We start from the raw sequence: 21,696 nt of genomic DNA, 5'->3' as shown, positions 1-21,696 counted from the left end.
ATCGATAACATGTAACATATTATAGCGGACGATATCTATTAACCTAACAATTATAAATGGTATTAGAGTCCGTCACATTATCTACAAACAATTGACACAGTTGAGTAGTTACAATATTCAGTATGACACAGTTGAGTAGTTACAATATTCACTTGAAGTTTGTAGAAATGATCAGATAGTACTCCACCAAATTTATTAAAAAAAGATCGTAAATCTTTTTAAGTTCGTAAATTTATTGCTATATTTTAATACAATGTCATGTGAGTCTTCAACTTTATCGTTTACTGTGACATTGGTTTGAAAATGTTTTAAATCTTGTATATCTCACTCTCTTTAATTTTATGTTATTTAATGTCAATAGAAATAATTAAATATAAAAATTTTACCATATGAAAGCATAGAAATATATACAATGCCCAAATTTCAATAATTATCTATGCAATTATGCAATTGGAACCAAATGTAGCATTCAACTGTAACACCATAACCTTGTTAGAGTTACAATTTTTGTTTCAAGTTATCTACTCATCAATTCAATTACTATTTTTCGTACAACATTTTAACAAAATTCTACTAAAAAAAGGAGTAATTAATTAAATTTTGAAATTTATTTTAGGTTTCTTCCCAAGTATATTTTTTTTATCAATGAAAAATGCCTACGTTGACACTAGACACTATTATTATTATTATTATGCTATAAGAATGGAATTTATTTTATTATTTTCTGATGTGTCATCANAAAAAAAAAAAAAAAAAAAAAAAAAAAAAAAAAATCAATGTCAAAACTAATAAAACTATGAGCATTATCTCAACAATCATTTTCCTTGAAATTAGAAGTTCAAAATCATTGTTGTGCTAATAAGGCTATTATATAAAGAAATTTCCATACATGAAATAATTTTATGAGAAAATAAAATTCCTATCGAGGACTACAGAGTACTGAAGTGATACCATCTAATTTGGTACGAGTACAGAAGTGATACCATCTAATTTGGTACGAGTACAGAAGTGATACCATCTAATTTGGTACGAGTACAGAAGTGATACCATCTAATTTGGTACGAGTACAGAAGTGATACCATCTAATTTGGTACGAGTACAGAAGTGATACCATCTAATTTGGTACGAGATCTTAAGCTACAACGATTGTTTTTTTTCATAATTTTTCTCTCTCTAACTCTTGAGAGGGAAGACCATATGACGGCTTAGTGGGCCATGCCTAGAAGAAGATTGAGCCACAAAGTTGAAAAAATTCAAACTTATACGCTACCTTTTGACTAATAGAGAGGCCGTGTGGTGTGGCACGCCCCCCTCCGATTAAAGTTTATAAAGACAAAGTGGAGATGGAAGCAAAACAATCAAACAAATCTCCTTTTCTCCCCTTAATTTCTCAATTTTCAATTATACACAAAAGCAGCGTAAAGCAAACGGTAATTGTGGGAACCTTTGAGCAATTGTGTGTAGAACAGAAGAAATCATGAACAATAATGATAATAATTGCAGAATCACACAAGGGAAATGTGAAATTCGTTTCAAACAATCCCTCTAAAACCCACCGTTCACCTAATTCCCAATACCCTAAATAGTGTGAAATAAATTGATGAACTTAAAGCATTAATATGAACGAAACCCAGCCAATCACAAAGTCAAGGAATCTAATAATAGAGAGTGGGGGGTTAGGTTAGGCTAAATCCATTTCCCTCTCCCTTTCCCTTCCCCTTCCCCTCTCTCTCTCAACCAACTTGAATGAGCCGAATTTGAATAAAGAAGCATGGGAACGAACAATAATTTTACTCAAAATAAATAAATGAAGAAATAAAACTCACCATGATTTTTCCCACCAAATTAATGAACGGTTGGGCCGAGTCCTATTTGAACCAGTCAACTTCCCACCAGTATGGCTGGCCGACTATCTTTGCGCGTCTGGTGGCAGTAACGGCTCTGTGAAGAACATGTGCTGTTGAAGACTTTCCTAGTCCGAATATGCGGTACAGAAGACAGAGAATATGATACTTTGAAGAGCTCCCCCTGAATAAGACTGCCAACAAAAGGAAACTGGTTTATTTCTGCCCAAAGAATATGTAGTTCCTAGTTTCATGTCTCAACTTATTAGAATCATTTTTACGATGAGGGTTGGCCAAGTCATAAATCATAGGCTAAAAAAGCTTCAAGGACCTCCATATCCCTGCAATTTGTATCAAACAAATCTAGAACTTAACCCATTGCAAGTAATTACATTTGACGGATGGGGTTGCCTTTTTCTCCAAGCTTTATAACTAAATTCAAAGGAAATTACGGACGAAGGATACGAGATGTGTCGAGAGAGGTTGTATATTGTTTCTTTTTCCAGATCCAGAAACTTGCATGTCCGAACCAATTGGCTCCACCATTCTGTGGGAATAGAGATGTATTTTTGATCAATTTCGAAAGTAAAAAATGGAGCCAAGTCAATCAGGAATTTAACCTACTCTCAAACCCATGTCCTGCGTCCTGACTAACGAGTCAAGTAAGAGATTTGCCCGCCCATTCCCGTTCACGTCGTTTTGTTTGGCTTTCATTTTGTTAAATTTCTCTTTCCCCTTCTCGAGAAAACGTTCATGCACAAAGTAGTCGTTTGGATCATCACCACGAGACATGCAGTCCTGCATGATCCATGGTGAAAACTAAGTAATGGATAGATGAGGATTACAGTTCAAACATTTTTCCATTTGCAGTAAAGTACAAGTTTGAATGATTAAACTATTTTTTAAAAAATCGGACAAAAAGAACCAGAGGAGAAATTCATAACTGGATGGACATAATGAATTTATAAAGCAAACATAAACATAGCATATACTTCATAATCTCCTGTCGAGCAAGGGGTAATGTTATGGGCAGATTGAAATATTTTACAATTTGTTTATAGGAATATTAAGCTAACTTTTTTCTTTTGGTAGGAATATTATGCAAAATTTTCAGTCCATTGAAGTGTTAAAGGGTACGAAGTTGGCATTTAAGCATGTCAATAAACTCATAATTATTTACCTTGCAAGGCTCTGGTGTGAATTCTAACCAACAGATTTCCAGTCTGACAAATCAGCATTGCCACCCCCAGATTCAGCGCTTGAAGTTACTGGGTTTTCCAGAAATGACTTTCTCAAAATTCGCAAGTTTTTCCAAAACCTGTAACAAAAAGAAAAAGTAATTACTTTACTTGCTATAAAGATTGGAGAAGTAAGAAATGCGAATATCCATGCATGAAAAGATGCAGACAGAAGTTCCTCATTATGCAGAAGATATTAAAGTCACAAACCAACAATGAGAAAGGAGAAAGGGAAAGCTTTGAGATCTAAGCTTAAGAGCGTAATAAAGTTGAGATTCATAATTTGAAATTTTAAATGTCCTTTCATTTTCCTGGTGTCTTTGTACCAAAGGCAAGCTAAACAATGAAATAAGATTTTTTAGACTTGTGGGATGAGATGGCTCATCTCCCAACTCTGTTATTTTTCTCAATATCTGTCGACGCATTCGAGCATCAAAGTTAGCTCCACTGTCATTACTATTGCAATATTGAAGGAGATTAGAATTTTCAGAATCTGAATCTCGAGTGTCTTGTTTATTTGATGCTAAAGTTTCTCAAACAGATAGCTGCATCTCCCTCGTTCTTTTACTGTCAAACGAGTTCTGCACTCAAAAGGTTCATCATGGTCGGTTAGAAACCAACAAATATTCTGAATGTGCCATAAATGATCTCAACTAAGTTTTGCAACTACCGCAGCTTCAAAAGTGAATGTTAGAAGAAGATATTATTGACACTTATCTCAGATGAACAGACCTCGTATGAAAATCAAGGGGTTTTTTTGGGTAAGAATTGAGCTTGCAAGGGGAAAGTTGAAATGAGGCATTCAGAAGATGATTACTTGAAAGTTGTTCAGATCAAGATAGCAGCAAGCTTATACTAATTCATTTTCCCCCTAAAAAGTTTCTTACTTTATTTTGTTTGTTTATTTACCGAAGCACTGCTTGGAATCTCTTCCAATAACAGACGTGGATCATCCAATACATCATGACTGTTCCTATTTTTTTTTTTTTCTCTTCAAAGCTGTCAGTTCTTTCTCATCATCTTCAGCTTCTTCTCCAAATGATAGTAAATTTCGTTTTCTACAGTACGCAAACATACCAAGCAACAGAGAAATCAGGAGTAACCAAGGTATGTATCTCCGAAGAGAGTTCTGCAATGTATGAACTCTAACTTCACAGCTTTCTTCTTAGTGTCCATGTTTTCAGAATCAACATCGTCTCTAATCGATTCCAAAGTACCTTAAAGATTCTTTTTACATAATAGAAGCTTATAACATTAGGGAAACATGAAAGGACCATCAAAAGTAAAAACTATTATGAAACTGCAACCTAGTTCAAAACTTCTATCATTAAATCCTACCTCAACTGATTTTATCTTGGGTGGATCCACAGGATCCCCATTGACCTAAAACAACCAATGAACTCCATCATTACATTAGCAAGCAATATCAAAATGGTTGCACAATAAGAATCATTGTTACCTTTCTTTAAATTGATGCTTCTTGTCAAGTTCATCACATCGACTCGAGGTTATAACAACATTTAGTTCCATTAGAATGAGGCGACCCAGCATTTGCACATGCTACCGAGCCCCTGTGCTTGAATCTAAGCCGTGAGTAAAACTCCTCGAGGGAAATACCCCATATATACTTTCATCACCTGTGTGAAAATGCAGATTGCCGAAAAATAAGAAAAATAATGATGCATACGCACGATTTTGGAAATTTGGACATTGATGCCCGACATTTTGGCTCGCGTCCCTCTTCCCTGTTGTTATCTATTTTCCTAGTCCCCTCCTTCAGACAACGGACTAATTCCGTGCCTAATACCTTCCCATCTACATGGTAGCAAGGCAGCCTGATCTGCTTGATTAGCTTCTCCACTTCTCCTTCTATTGTTCTATCATGGTGTTCATAAACACTATGAAGACACTATCCCACATTGTCTTAGGACAGCATAGCCAGTGACTACATGCCACAAAGTAACATAACATTCTCGATAACTTAAGAACGCTATCCAAATATCATTAGGCAGATAATAATAATACATTCTCGAAACGTCATTAGGCAGAGAATGATCGAGTGAACTTCATTAACTACCAATTCACTTGAACTCTCTTTAATTTCTCCATGCAAGCACTCAACGATCAGCTTCTCTAACAAATATCCACTACCAGTAGAATACAGAGCTTTACAAAAACACTAACCAATAAATGCAGCCAGAATAGAAGCAAGACAGAAATGGATGGACCTGTGCCACTACCGGTAGGATCACAGCTCTGAACAATGAAATCCGGTATAATCCGGTGAATGGTGGTGTTATCGTAGTAGTCATCAAGACAAAGCCGAACGAAATTTCTGGCGGCTTTTGGAGCCTCCTTAGGCCAGCGCTCGATATCGAGCGATCCAACGTGGTATTCAACACGACCTTCCCCCTCGTCGGCGGCTCTAATACGTTAACTGCCGACATTATCACTCAATTATCAGAGAATCCATTCGCCGCTGCGAGCGATACCTTCCGCTCAGTCGAAATATTCCCGCGGGGAAGAAGGAAGCGGGAGTGAATTTTTTTTTTTTTTTTTTTTTTTTTTTTTTTTTTTTNTTTTTTTTTTTTTTTTTTTTTTTTTTTTTTTTTTTTTTTTTTTTTTTTTTTTTTTTTTTGGTGAAAATTTTGACTTGTCCGGTGAAAATTGAAGAATGCGGTGAAAATTTCACTTAAATGCCATCAAATTTTTTTTTTTACCCAAGAGGGTGAAAAAAATACTGTTTTGCTTAACTAGCCCTCTATTCCTAAAATTGCACTATCGGGTATTTTTAGACCGAAAAGTGAGTAAATAGACCATATTACCCCTCAAAGAACATTGGAAAAGTAATCCTCACTCTCAGTCGTCAAAAAAACTGAAGTCATTTCAGATCCAAATAGTAAAACGATAACCGGTTTCGCTAATGAGCGGGGACGGAGCTCTTCGGCTCGCCGGCAGATCTGTGACTCGACGTGATTTTCTGAACGCAAGTTTCTAGATCCGGGCTGTCGTACCAGTGACTACGGAGGTCCGGAAAATGGAGACCGAGAATGCGGAGGAGCTCGCATCGTCGACGGCTCCCACTCTCCTTCCACTCGCCTCTGCCGCGCAGCAGCCATATGTGTCGGAGCTCCTTTCTTTCACACTCGATCGTCTAAACAAGGTTATTTTTTAACATCTCTCACCTGTTGTGTGTTGCACTAGGAAATGGAGTGGTTGAATGCAATCTAGCTCAGAAATAACAATGTCTTGATTTTCTTCTGATTATTTAATTGATTGGTTTGAAGTTGAAAGCAAGTGCCTCAGTGTCTATTCTGTAATTAGTGACATATCTCGTCATGTATAGGAACCGGAGCTTCTTCAGGTGGATGCGGAGCGAATTCGGAGGCAAATACAAGAGGTGGCAGTGGGCAACTACCGAGCTTTCATTGCCGCCGCCGATGCGTTGCTTGCAATTCGAGAAGAAGTATCTTCCATCGATAAGCATCTTGAAACTTTGGTAATTCCGAAGTCCTATTGCCTTTCCTTCATTTACTTGCATATGTTCATGGTTTGAGATCTTAATATTAGGGGAAAGTGTACTTTATGCCGATAATTGTTCAGATGATTATTGCTAATTGACTATTGACAGTGTGGTAGTTAATCAATTTCTGCACTGGACTTCACATGGCAATCAAATGTTTCAATCAATTTTAACTTTCTTGGCTTGATAGATTGTATACAAAGTGAAATCACTTGGGTTGTTTCATCTGTTAAGAGATCACCTCTCTGATGTTCCTCTTCTCATGCCTGTTTTATAACTATTATTGTCGGTATTATAATCGTTGTTCTTGCGAGGATTAAAATTGTTTATTTACTACAACATTCTCCTTATTATTAGCTGTGGGAGGATAACACTTATGATGAGGCAGTAAAGTCAACGGATCATACTGTTCTTACATTTACACATGTGACAATATTTGATATTGAGATATTAATTTCCTCTGTTACAGATATCTGAGATTCCAAATTTGACATCGGGTAGCACAGAGTTTATTGAATCTGCGGAACAGATTCTGGAGAAGAGGAAGATGAACCAGATATTGCTAACACATCACAGTACTCTGCTTGATTTACTTGAAATTCCTCAGCTTATGGATACGTATGTAATGCAACGTTTGACCTATGCACTAAAATTTTACCTCGTGTTCTTATTTTTGTTACAGTGTAAGCTAAAAATATGTTAAAGCAATTCCCCTTGCTGACTGCTAATATATAGTTAATAAGAATATAATTTTTAAGCTATTGCTGGCATGTACCTTTCATTTACTTGGTACTGTTGTACAGGAGCTGATATGTTTTGTTGTTGGTTTTATTTTTTTGTTTTACATTCTAAACCTATTTTAGCCCCAATTCTTATAAAAAAAAAATCTATTTTAGCTCAATACATGTTCACCCTATAAACTTTATGGAGCTTAGTTTGGTCGGATAAGTTTTACTCTGCACACGTGCTGAGCCAAGACGCCCACTAGACAAGGATTAATGTGCTTCCATCTCTATTTAATTTTCTTTAGTTAACTGCTCTAGACTTGAAAGATTATAATTGTAAATATAACGAAGAAGAGCATGCATGGTAAATTTGAAGCACGAGCTTGCTTCAGGAATTAATGATAGCATGAATTCAAAATCTTTTTCATATTATTTTGGTCCTATATTTTTAGAACATTACAAAAGAGGTATTTGGTGATTCCGTTTCTTCTGCAGGTGTGTAAGAAATGGAAATTATGATGAAGCTCTTGACTTGGAAGCATTTGTCGCAAAACTTTCAACTATGCACCCTAAGTAAGTTTTTCACCTATTATTCACAAAGTGATTTTCTGTTTTGGAAGCTACTGTAACAAGCATCTTAACTAGACTTTGTTTTTCCCATAGAGTACCAGTTATTCAAGCACTGGTGTCAGAAGTCAGGCAAACCACCCAATCTCTTCTTTCTCAACTTCTCCAAAAACTTCGCTCAAATATTCAGGTAACCTTCTTGAATTATGATTATGCTAGCACATGTCATAAAAATCATGATATAAGAATTATAATAATTTCTTAAATACTGCAGCTGCCTGAATGTCTCCGCATCATTGGATATCTACGTCGAATTGGAGTATTTAGTGAATATGAAATGCGTTTACAGGTAAAAGTCTTTCATTTGTTTTAAATCTACTTTGCGTGTTATCTATTCTCAACTTGAAAAATTATAAGAAGTTTTCTGTACTAGATTTTGTCATCTTCTTTTCAATGGAGTTAATTATATGGGATTCCACTAATCTTCTTTCAGTTTTTAAGATGCCGAGAGGCATGGCTTACTGGAATTCTCGAAGATCTTGACCAGAGAAATGCTTATGAATATTTGAAAGGAATGATCAATTGTCATAGGACACATCTTTTTGACGTTGTTAACCAATATCGAGCTATATTTGCGGATGATACGTCCGGAAATGAAGAAAACTATGACAGTGGGCTTCTTTTTAGTTGGTCTATGCATCAGATAACTTCTCACTTGAAGACACTCAAAATAATGCTCCCAAAGATAACAGAAGGTGGATCTCTATCAAATATATTGGAACAGTGCATGGTAAGAATCCCTTTTGCCCAATATTTGATTAATTTATGAATAGTTATCGACTTATAGTTCTTGGAATCTTTTAAGAGTTTGAGGTTCAAAATACTGCGAAGCCTTTTGTGATTATCCTTTAGGTTTTGTTTTACTTGATTCGTTTTTATAGTTTTGCCTCCCTTTTTTGTGGGCTTTATTTTTATTTGTTCTTTTACTCTTTCAATTGTTTCCAGGAAGGTTCAGTTATTCGTTAGGTAAAAAAAAAATATTCAATGTAAAAAAAAAACTTGGAATTCCAGCTACTTAATTTGTTTTTAATTATTCATTGTGTTATTTGCAGTACTGTGCTATGGGACTTGGCTGGGTTGGAATGGATTTTCGTGGTTTGCTTCCTCCACTTTTTGAAGAGTAAGGCAGCTATTATATTTTTGGTTTCTTGTTTTTCAAACTCAATATTAATGACATTATTTCTTTATAATTATTTAACTTAATTACTCTACAGGGCAGTTCTCAATTTATTTTCAAAAAATATGGGTACTGCAGTTGATAATTTTCAGGTAACCATCTGAAGCATGCTTTCTTCTAGACTGAAACTCCGCAATTCAATTTTTCTAAGGAAGACTGGTGATGTTGCTTGGCTGCAATCAATATCACTATCATGGCTCATGACTGACTGACTGACCATGTATTGCCTATGCAGTTAGTTCTGGATTCCCATCGTTGGGTCCCACTACCAGCTGTTGGCTTTCCGGCAACTACTATTGGTGAGGAAAGTCAGGAAGACGTGACTCCACCTTCATATTTGATGGAACATCCACCTCTTGCTGTTTTTGTGAATGGTATGTCAGATATTTGCTTCATATACTGTGAAATAGTTTTTCAAGTTTTCCCAGAAAACTTGTCATATATCTTCGAAAATGAAACAACACTTTTCATTTATGAAGAAGGCAGACTACAAAGAGTAGACTGAAAAGAAACAAAGATACACACGATAAAGAAGTGCAGAATGCATAAATCTAATAAAAAAGAGTTCCCCTGTTATAGTTGACTCCTGTACTGACTTTTGCTGCCATCTTGAAAATTTTGATAATATTGAGAAGAGCTCTCCAATTATGTTGCTATAGAATTATCTTTGTGCTTCTTAGAAATGGTGGAGTAAGCAATCAATTAGCCTGTTTGTATTGGAGGAGAATTAGTCTTTTGTACGAAGATTCATTTCTTGTCGAAGCAATCCCAGCTCTCCATCAAGCTGGGCTCTCCAACCCGATAATTTATCAATTGAATCGGTACTCGACTCCATAAAAGAAGCTTTAACTGTAAGGCACAGAGGAATAAACCAGAAGAAATAATGCCTTTAAAGAGGAGAAATCATATTGAACTAAAATGAATATAAAAGTGGGAACAATGCAACTTTGTTCTGCTTTTGTATAACCTGATCCATGTTAGTATTAATGCTGCATGCTGATAGATTCGTTTGAAGCTGAAAAAAGAAATCGGATGTGGTTTGCTTGCCTTTTGTTGTTTTTCATAGTAATGCTAATAGTTTGCTACATGGCTTGGTACAACTAATTTATCCGACCATATTTCAACCTATGAGCTCTAAGTAAGAAATTTGCACTAGAACTAGAAGTTTATTTTGTTGCAATATGTTAGGTTCGTTAACGACATCTCCTTTCGGTGGTATTAGGTGTATCGGCAGCTATGAACGAACTTCGCCATTGTGCCCCTTTGAGTTTGAAACATGTGATAGCTCAAGAACTAATAAAAGGATTGCAGGCTGTTTCGGATTCTTTATTGAGATACAACACAACTCACATGCTAAAAGATAATGAGTCTGGACTTTTCCTCCAGCTTTGCCGCGCATTCATAGAGGTGTTGTTTTCAGTTTTTTGCTTTGCCATTGCCATCTGAGATTTCCCTTCTAAAAGACTCCTAGCTCATTTTGCACCATCTTCTGTAGGTTGCTTATCCCCATTGTGCTACTTGTTTTGGCCGCTGTTATCCGGGCGGGGCGACGATTATATTGGACGCGAAAAGTTTGTATGAAGGCATCGGCCGCCTATTGACCGTCTCTTCCTCAAGAAACCTCCCGAAAATGGTCAGTAACGCCGAAGAGAATAACGCTACAGAAAATGGTGATATGCCTGCGCTGGACAATGGAGCTTCATCGGATGCTGATAAGGACCAGAAAAGCCCTTCCTTGCAGAGTAATGAAAAACATAGCGAAGGTGAAGAAGCAGAGCAGAGCAATTAAATTCAACAACCTACACTTGATTTTGCATCCCTACACTTGATTTTGCGTCTATTCTTTTAAACCTTCATTTGTAATTATTTTCAGTAAAAGTTAGCAGTTATATAGTGTATGTTATAGGAAACAGGGAGAGTTCATTTCCAAAAGGGAAAAAGCTGAAAATAAGTGTTTGATTCTTGAATCGTCCTAGAAATGCTTTATTTGATTGAATTGTTCGCCTTGATTCGTTATGTATTGTCAACAGTTTCACGATTTTGAAACGTGTCTGCTAGTGAGAGGTTTTCATATCCTAACAAGAAATGTTCTGGTATCCTCTCCAACCAAACCAATGTTTGATTTCACACAGACAAATAATCCAACCAATAAAGCAAATAACTCGTAAAGCAATATTTGAATGTATTATTTCTAAGAAATAAGTTCATAACATTCTCAAATAAATGATGTCAAAATTCATAAATTTCAAAAAAAAAAAAAAAAAATCTAATGTCATTTGTCGCTAAAATTTAAAGGGCGCAGCAGTACGGTGCGTTTTGATCCTTCCTTCCCGCCTGGCTCAGTGACGGTTAATCGTCGGTTTCCAGTTACAAATGTCCCCAAAACGCTGCGTTTTAAGTTATAAAAAAAAAAACCCTATGCTGAAACCCTGATTCAGCTCCGTGTCTCCTCGGTGCAACATAGGTGACGCTCTATATTGGCGGCAAAGACGTTGTTGCTTAAACAGACTCTGCAACTCTCCTCGTGCAGCGCTTCGATCTGAATCTCAACAGGTTAACATGAATATTCTGTTTACGCTAGATTCTTTGCGAACTTGTATTTCATCCATCTCCTCATCATCGTTAGTGATTTTGATTGATTCTCAATATTCTGGCATTTTCATCGAAGTCTGTATTGTTCTTATTGGAATATTTTCTACTGCTTCCCGTTTTGGAATTATGAATCGATGCTCATATGGTTGTAATTGGAAGAGGTAGCTCAAGATTCCATGAAAGTTGTTCTTCGAGGGATTATGCTTTGAAGTCCCCTTTCTTTTCCCCGTGGAGCAAACTTAATATTAATGTACAGATTTTTCGTGTTCTCTGAACGTTTCTGTTCTGAAATGTTTTTTCTTCTTGCAGTTTTGCGGGAGAGAGTATGGATTTGAATGGACAACAGGCTGTGGAGCAACAACGGGAAACTCAGAAGATTCAGATATACTCTACCTCTACTACTGGAGTTTCTCCTTTCTGGAGAGGTCTCTCTCTCTCTATCTCTATCTCTCTCTCAAGCAGACGTGCAGTCCCTCATATATCACATTAACTCTCTTTCATTCTTGCAGAGAAGTATGAAAAAGATGCTAAGAAGTACTGGGATATCTTTTATAAAAAGCATCAAGACCGAGTAAGTTACTGCTTGGCTAAAATCATTTTGAACTTGGATTGATTCTTGGTATCTGGAGTATTTATTTGAATAGCATTTTGAAAAGCTCATCGCTCAATTTTTGGCTGATTTTCTTTTTGCTATTGTGTACAAAGCTGCTGATGTAATTCACTCACCTTCAGAAAATTTTGAAATTTACTCAAATAGTTTCAATTTTGTTCTTTGGCTATGCATAAGCTTTAGTTATAGCATGGTAATGGTATTTGCTTCCATTTTCACTTTTTAGTTTTTCAAGGACCGACACTACCTGGACAAAGAATGGGGCCAATACTTTTCTGTGAGTTCAGCATGTTGCGAGGTTTAGTTGTAGCATTCTTTTTTTCTTGTGTTATGGAGGCCTCAAATGAACTCAATCGTTGATATTTTGTGGATCTTCAGGGAGAAGAAAGAAAAGTTGTTTTGGAGGTAAGTGATCAATTCTTGTCATTCAGTTCAATGTTGCCCGATTATCCATATCTTAGAATAAAAAGCTCCCTACCATTATCTTTCTTTAGGTGCTAGTTAGTATTTCAAATTGTTTTTCTTTTCCCGTTCAGGTTGGCTGTGGAGCAGGAAATACTGTTTTCCCCTTGATTGCTACATACCCAAATGTTTTCATTCATGCATGTGATTTCTCACCACGAGCAGTGAATTTAGTCAAGGTTTGGTGGCATAATGACTTCACCCTAGCAATTTTTGCTTAAAAGTTTTGCCTTTTTGTTGCAGCCCTGTCTCATTGCCTTCATGTTCTAACTAGTATTTTCTTAGCTTTTGGAATTTGATAATGATAAAAGTGGCTTAGGTTGGCTAAATGGATTAGCTTGCTCATGCAGGCACATAAAGACTTCAATGACGACCGTGTTGCTGCATTTGTTTGTGATCTTACTGCTGATGACTTGAGCAACAACATTTCTCCATCGTCGGTTGATGTAGTAATGATGGTAATTCACTGAAAATTACGACTTGCAATCTCTATTGAATATATCATCGTTATTTTACTAGCTTTGTATGTTGATAATAATAATAATTATTACTATTTTTTAAGTAGCTAACTTATTAAGCAGATTTTTGTTTTGTCTGCAGTTTCGCCAGAGAAGATGTCCCTGGTGTTGGGAAATGTGAAAAAAGTTTTGAAAGTAAGAACTCATTAGCACCCATTAACATTCAATTTTTGTTTTTAATCGTGTCTTGTTAAGAACGGTTGATGATCCAATGAAATTTCATCTTTCGTTTTTTTCAGCCTACTGGATGCGTTCTTTTTCGGGACTATGCAACTGGTGACCTTGCTCAGGTATCTAGAATATGTTTTATCGTTTCTTTTGTCTGCGTGTGCTATTCTGCTTTTGTTCATCTCATGCCAACTGCCACATCTTATTATGTATTATTTGAAGGACCTCTTCCTTTTTTATCAAAACGCTGAAAGAAGAGTTTACAAATAACAGTGTTGCTATAATATATGTTCAGTTTCCTTCTAATTGAATCTATGGATGAGTTGCCGAGTCTGTTTAATCAAATATTATTTGATAATTCGATAATTTCCATGATGGAAGCTAAAGCATCCTTTTTTCTGTTACCACGTCCCTCTCTTTTTTGTTGGTTTTTATACAAGATGTTTATGTCCTTTCACCATACGGTTCTTAAGTACATATGCTCTTTATCTCGGGGTCTCATTGACAGGAAAGATTTGATTGCAAAGATCAAAAAATCAGTGAGAACTTTTACGTCCGAGGAGATGGAACTGTAAGTTACACTCTTTTCATGCTTACAATAATATGCTCTTTTGTTGGTCAGTTTTTAATCTCGATGCCTCTACCTCGGTCAGCGTGCTTTCTACTTCTCTAATGAGTTTCTTACAAGTACATTTAAAGAAATTGGATTTGATGTTAAAGAACTTGACGTATGCTGCAAACAAGTTGAGAACCGATCGAGGGATTTGGTCATGAATAGGTAAATACTTTTGTACAAATATTTCCACCTTTTTCTTGAATAAATTAATTAATTTCCTGTTGGTTTCCTCAGATTGGATCAAGTCTTATTCACTTCATGCCCAAAATTATGCCTAATTCATATTATCCACAGTTTTGGTTATCATAGTTGTTAATTTAGTTGTTTTGTCAAATAGCCACTTAAGTGAATTTGAATTGCCAGGTTCAAAGTGCTGTAACCGATTATTGCCCCACGCATTAGGTGATGGGCATGTTTTGCTTCATATTGAAATTCAAACTCATTATATGGGTGCATGCGTGATGTCCTAACCTACGTAAAGAACTTGCTGAATCTGAAGTTTGATTTAAAACTCATTAGATCTGAAATGTTTAAATTGATTCTTTGCTTTTTATGTTACGAATTTAGTTTTTAGGGCGAGGCATTTTCTCTAATAGTAACTCTTTCTATTTATGATTTAAGGCGATGGGTCCAAGCTGTATTCAGCCTTTCTGAGTTTGCAACTCCAGAAGCTGGTCTTAGGGCAGGCTTGCCCGATAAAGCTAAAACCCAGCCTAGGCCCACGGAGAACCGTTCAGAGGTGCCTGTCAACGATTTTGAACTCGACTTCTCCGAGGGTGTTGCAATTGATATGTTTGGAATCTCACCTTCTCAGGATAATGAGGTGTGTTTATCCATGATAAAATTCTAAGATTGCCCCCAAATATTTTATGATCATACAAACTACTGTTCTTTTCATTTATTTTCAACAATCTGGCCACCCATATTCTAAACTCTACTTGCGTCCAATCATTTGATTTTCTTAGATTATCAAGGTGGATGTTAGAGGATGTAATTTCAAAATTAAAGTTCTCTCAAAAGAGTTCCAACATACCTGCAAATCCACTGGTTTGATGCTGTGGGAATCTGCTCGTTTGATGGCCTCTGTCCTGGCAGAAAATCCCGCTATATGTGCTGGAAAGAGGGTGTTAGAACTGGGGTGTGGCTGTGGAGGAATTTGCTCTATGGTTGCTGTTGGCTCCGCTAATCTTGTAGTTGCCACCGACGGAGACCCAAGTGCTCTAAACCTATTATCTCAAAATGTAACCTCAAATCTTGAGCAGCATTGCCTCACAAAACTAATTACAGAGAGACTGGAGTGGGGAAATAGCATCCATATTGAAACTATCAGAGAAATAAGCACAGGAGGTTTTGATGTCATCATAGGGACAGACGTCACGTATGTTCCTGAAGCTATTTTGCCACTGTTTTCAACTGCAAAAGAGCTCATCTCGTCTAGCAAGGATTCCGAATGTGCATTGATTCTTTGCCATGTCCTGCGTCGGGTCGATGAGCCAACAATCATTTCCGCTGCTCGTCAATTCGGTTTTAGGTTGGCTGATTCTTGGACTGCAGGAGTGTCGTCTAAGTCATCCCAAAACATTGTGAGTTCTTGGTTCGCTAAAGGAGATTGGGAGCATTATATCCCAACTACTGCTTTGAACATCATGTACTTCCTCCTAGAGAAGTGAGCATCAAGCTTCATATCAGCTTTTTCTATCAGAATCAGTATGCGAATCCGCTGTTTATGATATTCCATTTTTCAAACAGACGATATTGTATTAATTCTGGATGGCTTTGAGTTATTATTTAGGGTTTATCTTAATGTTTTAATGAACATGAGAAGGGATTTGTTTGTACAAGTGAAACAAGGGAGTATACTCGTGGAATTTATGAAATACCTATTGCACTTGTGGATTGATGATTATAGATGCTTCTTTTGTAAACAAACCTAAAAAGCTTAGAGCAGTGTCCACCCATGGAGGATGATCTTCGAGCCAAATTTCGTTCGATCTATGCCACTGCACGTGAGAAGCTAACTCGTGAGTCACTGACCTCGTTCGCTTAGCGAGCTTTACCAGTCAAAAGATTCCAAAGAATTCGAAAATCTGTTTCACCTCGAAACGAATTGCTGCCTCCAGTGCTTTGGTGGTTCCATGGTGTAGAGCTATCGTCTCAGCAAGCTCAACATATCCGATCACGAATCCTACTGTCGTTGAGCACAGCCTTATCGGATTGACGATTATAGTTGATGCATTACATCATTTTACAACGGTCCTAAGGTGATTTTACTAATATAGTGAATACTGAAAATGTGAAATTTTTTATTTTTCCTTAGAAAAAACACGTAATTTCTTATCTCATCATTCGAAATCGCTCTTTGATACCACTTCTTCGCTAGAAAACCAAATAAACAACGAGCACTTTTCATTCAAAATTTTGAAGAAAAACCACATTTGAGGAAGAAAAAAATCTTCTTTGATGGGGTCGTTTTGTTTTCTTTCTCTAATAATTAAATCTTTCAATGAAACTTATGAACTTCTTACAAAATAATGGCTTCATTCAATTCTCTTCCTGCCTTTCAAGTTCTTGAAACAAATTAAAGTTCAAATTTTTAACATTTTTTTCTCAGAATCGTACGTCCTTTAACTTGAGAAGAAGAAGTTTCATACATATTCTAATAATAACATTAAATATAAACTCATATTGTTACATGTGAAGAGCATAATCAAGGAGTAGGACTTCTTTTGTAAGGATAAATTGTTTAATAAAACAGTACTTGTTCTAACAATCTCTTACAAACCCACTTCAACAAAACCCTAAAATATTACAAAATTTGAAACATTAGATCACTAAAGAAGCAAAACAATGATCTTCAAGAACAAATTCTTGATGAAACTTGTTTGTAAATCCAATACCAAATTTAACTAAATGTTTTCCATTTGCAATCACATCGAGTTACGACCTCAATAAGAAGAGAAAACGCTATATTTCACTCGTTGAATTGTTGCGAGCGAAACAAACAGGGCGGGCTTTGGAAGAAGCGATCTGTTATCAACGAAAACATCTTGACTAATAATTCAAACTCTTACATATTCCAAATCTCTTTCTTTTAGAAGTATTTGAGAGATTGAACACGAAGAACAAGAATTCTTGATATTCTTTACCGATCGTTTAAATGCGTGACGTATATCATCTTCAACCCCCAACAGAAATAGATCTTCACAACACATAGAATTGTTCAGTTTCTCCATTAATTAATAGTTTAAATGATGGTAATTACATCCAATTAACCTACAAATAAGAACCAACAGATTAGGTTAAGAAAAAAAGGTAAAGATCAGATCAAAGAACAACCCAAATCCATAAAAATTTCAAGAAAAAAAATGTTCAGCTGCATGTTACATCAACTGGGTTTGTGTTTTACAACAAACCCATGTGGTTAATTGCTTGGATTGATGAACTGATCCTTTGAATTTGATATCCACAATGGAAAAAGATTGGATCTTTAGAGCTAGCTACACCAAAACCTGTAAAGCTGAGTAAGTAATCAATAGATGGAATCAAAACGAGTAGCAATTTCAAAAAAGATCAAAACTTTAGCAAACCCATATGAGAAAAAACAGAAATTGTAGAGAGAGAAGAGGCAAAAACGGATTGAAAGCCAAAAAAAATAGAAAAAAGAAGAGAGAGAAACGGTGGGGTGACAGATAGAGAGTAAGCACAGAAAGCTTCAAGCATGAACCCTAGCATGCAAGAAAGTGCCTTATGTGCTCACTCTCTTCTGTCACCTCCTCCTTACCCTAAATTTCAATTCCAAAAACATTGCTAAAATACCCTCCAAATCTTGAGGTGAGGGGTGGAAATGCAATTTTGTATGTTTGGAAGGACTTGGCCCTAAAACCCAAAAGCTGTTCCACTTAATTGGAACAATTTAGGGCTGTGGGTGAGTTGTTGTGTGGAGAGGGAGAAGTACTGTGGGGTTTATATAGAATTCAAAAAGGGGAGGGAAAATTAAATAATTAAATTAAATTAATTAATTAACTAAATTAAATTAAATTAAATTAAATTAAATTAAATTAAATAATTAAATAATTAAATAAAAGGGGAGGTTGCATAATGGTGTGGAATTTTAAAAGTGTTTATCTTCTATTGGATGAGTTTCTATTATTTTATTGCCAATTCACAGAGCAAAAGTATGGAGTGAGATGGGAAAATGTTATCCTTTTATTTATTTATTTATTTATTTATTTATTTATTTATTTTAATTTCATTTATTAATTTTTTTTACCGTTTCCAATGCATTCTTGTAAATATAAATCTTATTCTCTCTCTACATTTACAGTGCATCTAAGCTCTCCCATGCTTGCTGATCCCAATATGTTTTTGTTTTCATTGAATATTCTAAGGGACAAAACAACCTTAGGATTTGCAAACCTTGATCTTGCTTGCCGGACGACCAACCCTCCTCCTCAGATAAAGATATCTCCGATGTGTCTCTCCCGGCTTGAAAGAACTGGTGTACCAAACTTTCGATCACTCTGTTAGATGGTGGGGCTGACAACCTGACCAGCTAAGAGTAACTCCAAGGTTCGGTAATCTTTTTCTACTTGAGCTTTCTCGGTTTGGGGATTGGATGCCCGAGAACCATATCGAAGAGAAATACATGAATAAACTAAGATCGCGGTTTAAAAAAATTAACAGTATGTACTGTAACAAGATAAATCTACGCCATTTTTACTAACTCAATTATAGAGAACTCTCATATTAAGTATAAGCGGACTTGGTAATTAATTATATGGTAAATGGTTTCTTACATGTGAGTAAGAACAAAACATGTTAACATAGACCTTTCACTTTTAGAAACAGTTCGAGTTAAGTAAGTAATGTGGTCATTCGTAGGGTAAATGTCGGGTGTGTTTTAAAAGCCAATAATTGGGTGATATGACTTCTAAGTCATGATTACAAAAGTCGATTAGATCGTATATAATTCAATTAATTAATATATATTCTGTAGCTGCTCAATCTCACTGCTAGTAAATATTGTCCGCTTTGACTTATTACGTATCACCGTCAGCCTCACGGTTTTAAAACACATCTACTAGAGAGAGGTTTCCAAACCCTTATAAGGAATGTTTCGTTTTTCATTTTTCTCTTTGACGGATGTGAGATCTCACAATCCACCCTTCTTGGGGTCCTGCGTCCTCGCTGGCACACCACTCGGTGTCGGGCTCTTATATCATTTGTAACAACCCAAACCTACTGCTAGCAAATATTGTCCGCTTTGGCTTGTTACGTATCGTCGTTATCAGCCTCATGGTTTTAAAACGTGTCTGCTAAGTAGAGGTTTTCACACCCTTATAAGGATTGCTTTGTTCCTCTCTCTATCTGATGTGGGATCTCACAATCCACCCTCCTTGTGGTCCCGCGTCCTGGCTAGCACACCATTTGTAACAACCTAACCCCACTACTAGCAAATATTGTCCGCTTTGACTCATTACATATTGTTATTAGCCTCATGGTTTTAAAACACATCAGTCTCATGGTTTTACAACGTGTCTGCTAAGTAAGGTTTTTACACCTTTATAAGAATTGCTTTGTTCCTCTCTCTAACTGATGTGGGATCTCACAATCCACCCTCCTTGTGGTCCCGCGTTCTCGCTAGCACACCATTTGTAACAACGTAACCCCACTACTAGCAAATATTGTCCGTTTTGGCTCGTTACATATCGTTATCAGCCTCATAGTTTTAAAACGCGTCTACTAGGGAAAGGTTTTCACACTCGTTCCTCTCACATATTCTCTCGACTAAATTGGAAATGGACACAGGAGAAACAACCCTGAAAACCGTGAATGTATTTTTTTCTCGATATTCTAAGAAATGTCCACAAATTGGAAATCGACAGGGGACGGCAAATAATAATTAAAAAAATGAGGGTAAAGTTAAAAGAAGAAAACATTTGATGCTTAGGGATTACATAATTGAGATTAATTAGGGAGATTAAAGTGTGTATTAAGAGAGAAGCAATTAGCGTTTAAAGAAGGGATTAAGAAAATGAAAAGAAAAGAAAAGTAGAAAGGAAGATGCAATGAATGAACCAATAAGGGTTAAACACAAGAGGGGAAGCCCACGCAACGGCGCTAAAGTATATATGCTTTACAATTTATTAATCCAATTATCTCATAAAGCAAAGAATCGTTGACTATTTTTATTATTATTTTCTGCAAATGCATGCGACTGCGAGTGCTTCACCTTATTTCTGCAGATGCCTTTTTTTTTTTTTTTTTTAATTCATTTTTCATTTATTTTCCATAATAATTATCAAACTAGGTGAGCATTATCAAACTAGGTGCTCAACGGGCGACTGTGCGACCTTCAACTGGCATACATCCAGCAAGAAGTGTCGTGATGCGATCGAGAAGCAGAGTGCATCATCCAATACAGTGTACGTTAGGGTTTTGATAACATCATCCAATGAGATCGAGAGAGATAACATGTTTTTTTTTTTAATTTTGGAGAAATTAAGAAGAGGGTTTTGTTTTCCGAAAGGAGAAAGTGTGTGTGAACTTTTCATAGTAGGGTTACCCTTTTGGGATAGTGGGAAATGAGAGGATGCTTGCGTATTATGATGATTATTCTTCCCCAACACCCAACTTCCAAGCCAACAAAAGAAATGACAAAGCTTATACCCACTTTCAATTTAGCCTTTAATAATGCTGCCTAACCTAACTGAGAGGACAAGTGGCAGACAAATACCCCGAGTCGTCGTGTTCGTCTACTCGTGTCTCTTTAGTGTCACTCTTCTTTGACCGAGTCGTTTATTTTTTTTTTTAACTAAATACCCGTTTGAACTTCTTGGACTCTGGAACACCCAAGTCGTCGTATTAGTCTACTCTATCATTTCAACGTGAGATCCTCAACATCTAGAGTAAGTCACCGTTCTTAAACCGGGTTGTTTTTGTTTTTTTTAAACCAAATACCCGTTTGAACTTCTTGGACTCTGATATTAGTCTACTCTATCATTTCAACGTGAGATCCTCAACATCTAAAGTACTGGGTTGTTTTTGTTTTTTTAAAACCAAATACCCGTTTGAGCTTGTGAGAGTCGGAAGAGGTGAGTTAGTCGTGTTGGTTATAAAAATTGTGGGGGCAAATGGGAAAGGCATCTTGTGGGGTTTGTTTTTATTTGTTTGGTAACCCTAAATGGAGGCAGAGTTGGCATGTAATGGCGTTTTGATAACTCTGCCCGCATGCACTTTCGGCTACAGGCCATGCGAGTGGCAGAACGTGGGAGGGAGGGAGGCAATGGGCAAGCAAAGAAAGCCCTTTTGTTTTTTTTAAACACAAAAAAGTGATGGCCTTTGGGTTGGGTTCAGAGGAAACCCAAGGGATCCCCACTACTACTAGAATCAACATGATGGTGACGATGGGCATTTCAATTATTGGGTTCTCTTTCTTTCTTTATGCACAACCATTCTATTTGTGGTCCTAAACTTCCCATATTCTGTGGTTAGGGTTCTTTTCCATACACAAATGCCCATTTTACACTTCTCTAGAACACCCTCTAAACTTTATATTCTCGAGAATTTAAATAAACCCAGATACGTTTGGGTTGG

The 21,696-nt window shown here is 36.4% G+C and overlaps 2 protein-coding genes, 1 long non-coding RNA gene and 1 pseudogene across 4 annotated transcripts; 2 read left to right on the top strand and 2 right to left on the bottom strand.

Moving 5' to 3' along the window:
- Positions 1 to 894: 894 nt before the first annotated feature.
- LOC111797379 lies at positions 895 to 5,594 on the bottom strand (annotated as a pseudogene).
- A 360-nt stretch (positions 5,595 to 5,954) lies between these two features.
- On the top strand, positions 5,955 to 11,143 carry LOC111797081 (conserved oligomeric Golgi complex subunit 8-like). Its single transcript, XM_023679977.1, has 12 exons — positions 5,955 to 6,245; positions 6,429 to 6,581; positions 7,075 to 7,223; positions 7,826 to 7,903; positions 7,994 to 8,087; positions 8,172 to 8,246; positions 8,391 to 8,687; positions 9,010 to 9,077; positions 9,172 to 9,226; positions 9,370 to 9,508; positions 10,357 to 10,541; positions 10,630 to 11,143. The coding sequence occupies exons 1-12, from the start codon at positions 6,120 to 6,122 to the stop codon at positions 10,921 to 10,923; spliced, it is 1,713 nt and encodes a 570-aa protein (XP_023535745.1). The 5' UTR covers positions 5,955 to 6,119; the 3' UTR covers positions 10,924 to 11,143.
- Positions 11,144 to 11,559: 416 nt separating this feature from the next.
- LOC111797082 lies at positions 11,560 to 16,006 on the top strand. 2 transcript variants are annotated; one of them, XM_023679978.1, is made up of 13 exons: positions 11,560 to 11,687; positions 12,036 to 12,151; positions 12,236 to 12,297; positions 12,563 to 12,634; positions 12,715 to 12,741; positions 12,873 to 12,977; positions 13,149 to 13,256; positions 13,380 to 13,451; positions 13,556 to 13,606; positions 13,993 to 14,055; positions 14,138 to 14,262; positions 14,722 to 14,923; positions 15,066 to 16,006. In XM_023679978.1, the coding sequence occupies exons 2-13, from the start codon at positions 12,052 to 12,054 to the stop codon at positions 15,768 to 15,770; spliced, it is 1,692 nt and encodes a 563-aa protein (XP_023535746.1). In that variant the 5' UTR covers positions 11,560 to 11,687; positions 12,036 to 12,051; the 3' UTR covers positions 15,771 to 16,006. The 2 variants fall into 2 exon arrangements, with proteins under 2 accessions (XP_023535746.1, XP_023535747.1); XM_023679979.1 differs by having other exon boundaries at positions 11,561 to 11,687; positions 12,563 to 12,613.
- A 941-nt stretch (positions 16,007 to 16,947) lies between these two features.
- Positions 16,948 to 17,927, bottom strand: LOC111797713. The gene is made up of 3 exons (XR_002815573.1): positions 17,882 to 17,927; positions 17,247 to 17,609; positions 16,948 to 17,127 (listed from the first exon to the last, which is right to left on the bottom strand). It is a non-coding gene; the product is annotated as an uncharacterized LOC111797713 (long non-coding RNA).
- Positions 17,928 to 21,696: the final 3,769 nt, after the last annotated feature.

This window comes from Cucurbita pepo, chromosome LG06 (genome assembly GCF_002806865.2).
Source record: "Cucurbita pepo subsp. pepo cultivar mu-cu-16 chromosome LG06, ASM280686v2, whole genome shotgun sequence".
Lineage (NCBI taxonomy): Eukaryota > Viridiplantae > Streptophyta > Magnoliopsida > Cucurbitales > Cucurbitaceae > Cucurbita > Cucurbita pepo.
Note: the sequence above shows the minus strand (reverse complement) of the source record. Positions and strands in the feature narration are given on the sequence as shown.